General features: G+C 41.7%; 2 protein-coding genes across 2 annotated transcripts in view; one reads left to right on the plus strand and one right to left on the minus strand. All coding sequences in view use genetic code 11, as the record gives it.

Moving 5' to 3' along the window:
- The window catches only part of EGR_09652 (hypothetical protein), a gene marked incomplete at both ends in the record, with an annotated part of 10,675 nt that extends 10,056 nt beyond the window's left edge, over nucleotides 1-619 (minus strand). The window contains one exon of the mRNA XM_024498901.1: nucleotides 395-619. Within this exon, the coding sequence (XP_024346674.1) occupies nucleotides 395-619 (225 nt within the window). The remainder of the gene's footprint in view (nucleotides 1-394) is intronic.
- Nucleotides 620-2,865: 2,246 nt separating this feature from the next.
- On the plus strand, nucleotides 2,866-6,154 carry EGR_09653 (Armadillo segment polarity protein; the record flags this gene model as incomplete). Its single annotated transcript, XM_024498902.1, has 5 exons — nucleotides 2,866-3,075; nucleotides 3,150-3,305; nucleotides 3,384-3,538; nucleotides 3,966-4,179; nucleotides 5,981-6,154. The coding sequence occupies 5 exons, from the start codon at nucleotides 2,866-2,868 to the stop codon at nucleotides 6,152-6,154; spliced, it is 909 nt and encodes a 302-aa protein (XP_024346675.1).
- Between the last annotated feature and the right edge of the window lie 90 nt (nucleotides 6,155-6,244).

Genomic DNA, 6,244 nt, shown 5'->3' on the forward strand with positions numbered 1-6,244 from the left:
AAGCATCAACGAACCATTCGTGCTTACAGAAAATGTGGAAAACAAAGAGGGGCGTGTCCAGACAACTATCTTGAAGCATCCGCAAGAATAAATAATTATCTTGGTTAATTAATGACCTCGTCCTTTCCTTTCAGTAGGAGATGATAAATCCAAACAAGGTCAAGTCGCATAAGGTAGGTTTGCAAATGGAAGGGACTGTTGTGTGCAATGGAAAAAGGATTACACAAAGTTCAAAGAAGCTGTGGTCTTGTCATCCATGCTAATGAATTTCCACCATCTCTCCGCTTCGTAAAGAAGCCATCATTGTAACTGGCGTTCCTTTTAAAGTCGGCAGAGGTGAGTCGGAGCGAGAGAAGCAACTGAATCGCGTTTGTAAGAGAACTGCGGATATCACTTGTACATGTCTGTACAGGTAGAAGGATGGTAGCTTCTCAGTACCAAGTGGTAGTGAAACCTTACTAGTGGGGCAGTAAACTGGAAAGCAGAAACAAATAGGCAATGTGCCTTTGAGGCACTCCTTCACGTAGACCATAGAGCCAAGTGGTTTAGCGTTTAAACAAATTTTCCTACAAAGTACATTTTCCAGATATTTTTTATCCTTGGGTGGAAGGCGAGTCATGTCGACTCACCTGTTCACTGGCATGATTGCCACCGCAAATGAATGCGACCCGAAGGCAACGCAAAATATGGGATGAAACGACCTTTGTTTTAAACACGCCTGGCAAAGGCGGGCTAATTCAGTTTTACCTAGGTTTGAAATGGCACTTGAAAAATCCTTCTGAGTGCTGCCCCTACACTATTATACCTCATGTTGTATTGCAGGGTGACCGAAATTTCGCATCTTTATTTATATTAAGGCTATTTAATAAAGTTTGTCGGAATTTCTTTGTGATTTTGATTATTATGAGAGGCTGTCATTCCCAGATCCAGTTATGCTACAGGTGGGTGCGTTGAAGAGGCCCTATACTTAAGCTGCCTACGCACCCGAGGCATTAACGGTTAGAATATGGAGGCAGCTGCAGTGTTTTGTTTTATCCAGAACATGCAAACCAGAGCATGTCACATCTCTCGCCAATGAAACGGACACTGACCACCAATAACTGACCCTGTTTGAAGGGAGAAATGTTGTAATCCACGGAAAACTTTGTCTCACTGCAGCCGGGCAATACAAAACCATATCCCGTTGACTCGGTGTAATTTTCAGGCTTCAGCAAATTGATGTGCCTAACAACTTCCGGTGCTGGAGCCATTTATTGCAGCTGCCAAAATGCGCACAAAAGGGGTGGAAGGCAGTCCTTACATTTAGCATCACTGTTTGCAGTTGGAAAGCCGAAATCATGGGTGTAGCGAGGGTGTTAGGGCTTTGCTTGAGCATAATTTTAAGCAAATTTAATTCTATTGATGAAGTTGTCTATAACTAGGTCGTACAGACCACCTGAGGGCTGTCTTGGTGCAACCATTATGGAGTAAGCCGAGCAACTTCCATTCCTAGCGTTAAAGGCGCAACTAAAACAAACCAGTAGGATTCTTAAGTTTTGCGGATCATTATCAAGAGTATTTCAGGGAATTAGCATATTTGGGCTTTCAAAAAATTGACAGGAGAGGTCATTTAAAGGTGTTAAACAAGCATGGTTACGCCTCTGCGACTACCACAGTGAGGAAATGTGTGAAAGGCAACTATCAGCTGGGCAGAAGTGACGGTGATAGGATAAAAGTAGCATCTTGAGGTCTATCAGTGAATGCAATTGCTGCAGATCTGACTGCGATTTCAGAAGGTGCTCTCTACAGGGTAAAATTATATCAGGGAAGAATCTCTTTGAAGACTGTGCTGGCCACTGATTAGCATTTTACAGGGAACCTATTCCATGTGTCGATTCCTTTACACAAAAATAACTCTCTAAAACATAGTTAGAAAGGGGTATGCAGCTATAACAAAATTTTATCCTATTGACGGAAGCGAGGAAGTCTTTCAACAAAATTCATTAAAATTTGACCATACCCGACGGCAGGTATTACGTAGAGTTCACAACTAAGCCATTTCTGCATCAAGCCATGGTCTGCGATGCGTAGTGCAATACGATGCTTGTATAACTCTCCGTTTTGGTGAAGAGCCACTTCTTGTCTTAGTCACTTTATCACTCCAGATGGGCTGATATTCGAGCCAGGTTAGTAGCCCAGACGCCTTCTGCATGTAGAATTTGTGTATATTTTGCTTAAGCATTTCGTCCTATTTTTTTGCAGGAAAGTTTTGGGGCGTAACACTAGATTAAGTAACCGAGCGATATAATTAAGTTCATCCTTTACTCGGATCAGATCCGAACACAATTAGATTTACTACATGGAAAGGCTGTTTCCAGAGATGCTAACATAATCAATTTGAAAAAAGTTCAGCGTTGGCTAAAATTGGCTGGCAAGGGCAGAAATAAAATAAGTGCGGAAAAACCACCACAGTCCACTAAAAATTTGCCAAAATAACTGTTTTTAAAATATCAACTTAATTGTTTTGACCTTTTTTTGCTTGCTTGAGAAAAGTGCTCTTATGCGCTACCAGTTTTTTTTTAAATTTGTCTGTATTTTATGTGCATACTTATTAAACAAAACGTTGTGTCAATCGTGCATCTAAATTTTTACTTTTGTATAATAATTTTTATTGCTCTAGTGAACAAATAATTTTTAAAGTTTGGTGTTGTCAGATAGTTTCATTTTTTTACTTGTTTAGTACCACGTACACGTTATAATCACTTTTAAGGTCAATCCGCCAAGAAACTGACTGTTAATTTTTGAAATGGTGTGTCCAGACACTAGTGCAAATCTTCACCTGATTCACCCATCAGCTTCTTATTCAAGGCATTGAACTCATGTAGAATGCGACCAAGTCAATCAAAGGAATCTGCACCATTTTCAAGTTCTACTTGCGCCTCCCAAAATTCTTTGTTTCTTTCTGATAATGCGCTTTCTTTAAGTCGATCTTTGCAATCACTCGGCGGACTTGGGAAGCCAATATCTGCAGTTCAACGACTTAGTCCCTGTGTTGAAAGCCTTACCAAAGCTATTGGGATGATTGTCAACTTCAAGGTTTCTGTCAAATTACCCCGTGTTTTCTGTCCTTTGCCATTCTAAGTATATTTTCATCTTATTTTTTTCCCTAGGATGATGCCTTTGCAGCAGCAGCTAACGTCCCGAAGTTAACGCGTCTCCTTGACCCAAATTTATCGACCCCAGAGAATCATTACAATGCCTGCGTTATCTTGCACAAACTTTCTGAAAAAGAGGCGTCTCGAAATAGCCTAGCCTACCATCCCCAAGTGAGCTTCACTTTGTTTCAGGTTCATGTCCACTAATAAGGTTGGATGACCGTAGTATCTACTTTTCTTCCCTTTTAGATAATCGAGAGCTTGGTTCACTTGCTTCAAACAACACAGGATATTAATACGCAGACAGAGGCTGTGCTGGCATTACGCAAACTTTGCTATGCTAAGCCGGCGCTGTCTGCAGTGCGTAGTGTTCTTTCCGTCCACAATCTTGTGGAGTTATTGAGGTGGGCAACTACTTGCATTGTTATTCTTTGAGTCCTCCAAGGGCGCTGTGTGTAGACACAGTTGGGAACCTTGATTCTGTGCTGAGTGGTGTTTTACACTGAAAGTACTTTATTTACCACTCCTTATCACTCGACTCTGCAAAAGGCTTATTTAGAAGCCAAGCGTCCCTAATAGAACATGCTATTCGAAGCAGACACTTTGAATCAAATCCTAATATCACTAGTCTTTCAATGTGGGTTAGACATCACACCTTACGGCATACAGGTGCACTGACTCCCCAGAATTTTCATTACTAATTGCAATATCCCGCTTAAGATTTTGGGGCTTGATAAAAATCTCTGAAAATTTGTAACAGCCTTTTCAATGGTCTTTGTGATGCTTTGCTCGGCTAAAGTAAACATTGGAACGCTTTTATCTACTATCTAGTCACCCAACGGAGTCGATTTTCCTCACCGCCCTGTCTATCCTGCATCGGCAAATGCTTTTCCTTCCGCATACGACTCGACCGGAGGTGAAGGATTGCGGTGGGCCCATCCAACTAGCCAGTCTCTTCACTCCTGAGAAGATTGCTGATCCTGCCTGGCTGACTGTCTGTGCTGATGCCATTCGTATGACTGCCTATGAGGACGCTGAAACGAAGGTGGGTGGTCTGATTCGTTTTAATTCTTGCTCGTTTATTTTTAAGAACGCCTAACAGTCGCCCACTAGAACACATAACCCGATTATGTATGGATGCTTTCCTCCAGTAGATGTTCTTTTGATAATTAGCCTCGATTCATGGGTTTTGGCCTTTGGTTTAAATCGTTCGGACTCCGCTTACATAAATACAAAAAAATAAAATTTTGTGCTTTAAGTCCAACCAATGTCGTTCATTCATCCATTTTAAGTATCAGAACATGTCTTTAATGAAGCAGCCTTTTGAAAGATTAAAATTAAGTGAAAATCCTTTGAGCACGCTCCTGTGTGTTTTTTCGAATCGCCCTTAAAAAGTGTACACTTTTATCTAAAGAAATCCTTGTAATCCAGCCTTTTTGAGTACTCATAGAGACAAACGCATGAAAAGGATTGATGAAAATGAAAAGTGCATTATCCCTTGACCTCTTGAGTACAGTAATTTAAATTGTTTGGAAAAAGTGCTTCTGATTATCTAAAACATAAAACTGCACTTCTAGTACCTTACGCGGTTGCGTTGCCTTTGCCAAATGCCAAAATAAGCCCTTTGGTTTATGCAAATCTCCGCTTCTTTTGGTGGTGAGAAACACTGAAATGACTCAGGGCTTTCTATCCTCCATTCAATTGAGGAGCTACTTTTCCACTGATCATTTACACAACTGAGTCTCGTTTGATACCTTTACTAAATCCACGCTTAAAGGTGCTACGGATGCGGCTGTGTCTCCTGGAGAAATGTTAATGTATTTTGGCTGATGTCAATTCCTAGTAAAGGCAGTAGAGTGGGGGGGGGGGGGAGGTTCTCTGTAACTGCTGGTTCTGCGGAATGCAGTGTCAGTGGTGTTATTGTCAAGTCAACTCGTCGGTCACAGTGCCAAAGGTGAGAGAGGTAGGCGATTACAAGGTGACTCATGACATTGCTGGGTCCTTGTGGTGGATCGCTCGAAAATGCAATCACAACATGGGTAGCGAGGTTTATATTTGACTTGAGATTTAAAATTCACCGAAATACTGAGACTAAAGGCTGACGCCCCCACTTACTGACAGAAGAAACCGACGAATGCGCAATACGTCGGAATCGCGTCAAGTAAATGTCTCTGATGAGCACTTCTTTTATCTCCGAATTGTAAAACATGAAGTACTTTTTCGGCTAGAACAATTCTAGGTTTGTTCTGCAGAAAGGTATGTCATGTTAAAACGAACGGCGGATGTTTTCATTTTGGGCCTTTTCTTCTTCCAACTCAACAGCTTTTTACAACTACCAGTAAATCATGCGCTGTTTAGGTGAGGTTCCCATAAAATTGTTTGATTTTTGTCTCCCAAAATCAAGTAGGAATGCAATAAGGCATCGGCGCTTGTTTTTGGCGCATTTGTGAAGGCGGCAATCCTCATATAAACCCCAAAAATTTGCATGCATGCGTATGTGCGTGCACACGAAGGCGGTGTTTGAATTTCTGCTGCAACAGATTTTGTCCACTCACGCACACAACGAGCACTCAAGTTGCGTGCCTCATCCACCTCTTCTTCCGCTCCGTGCGCAATCCACGCACCAAGTCACCTCTGTTCGCGGTCTTGTCCCAACAACTCTCCAGCTCCACAAAATGTACTCTACTTAAATAAAATTAGTAACTGTGCGAGGCATGGCGCCAACCTTGCAAGCATGCTTCGAAATCACGTAGATCCTCCCGTCTATTTATTTTGCAAATGTATTACTTAAAATACTCAATATTGGGGGTTTACGCTCTTTAAGTTCTTTTTTGCCTTGATTTCAGCTCATTCTACTGGATTGCGACATTGCGGAAAAAATCGTCTACCTCTTGAATATGGGCCCAAAAAATGAGAAATTGCAACACGCGCTTGCGCGTCTCGTCAAAGTGCTTAGTGCTTCAACTGAATGCAAACAAGGTTTAGTAGAGGCCGGTGCCGTTCAGGTTTGTCATATGTAAAGGTCTTATTTAATGCACTTGGCCATTGTAGGCGTTGACTCAACTCCTCTATTCTAAGCATAATTCACTTGTTCTGGAAACACTCTGGGG

This window comes from Echinococcus granulosus (assembly GCF_000524195.1).
Source record: "Echinococcus granulosus chromosome Unknown EG_S00159, whole genome shotgun sequence".
Classification (NCBI taxonomy): Eukaryota; Metazoa; Platyhelminthes; class Cestoda; order Cyclophyllidea; family Taeniidae; genus Echinococcus; species Echinococcus granulosus.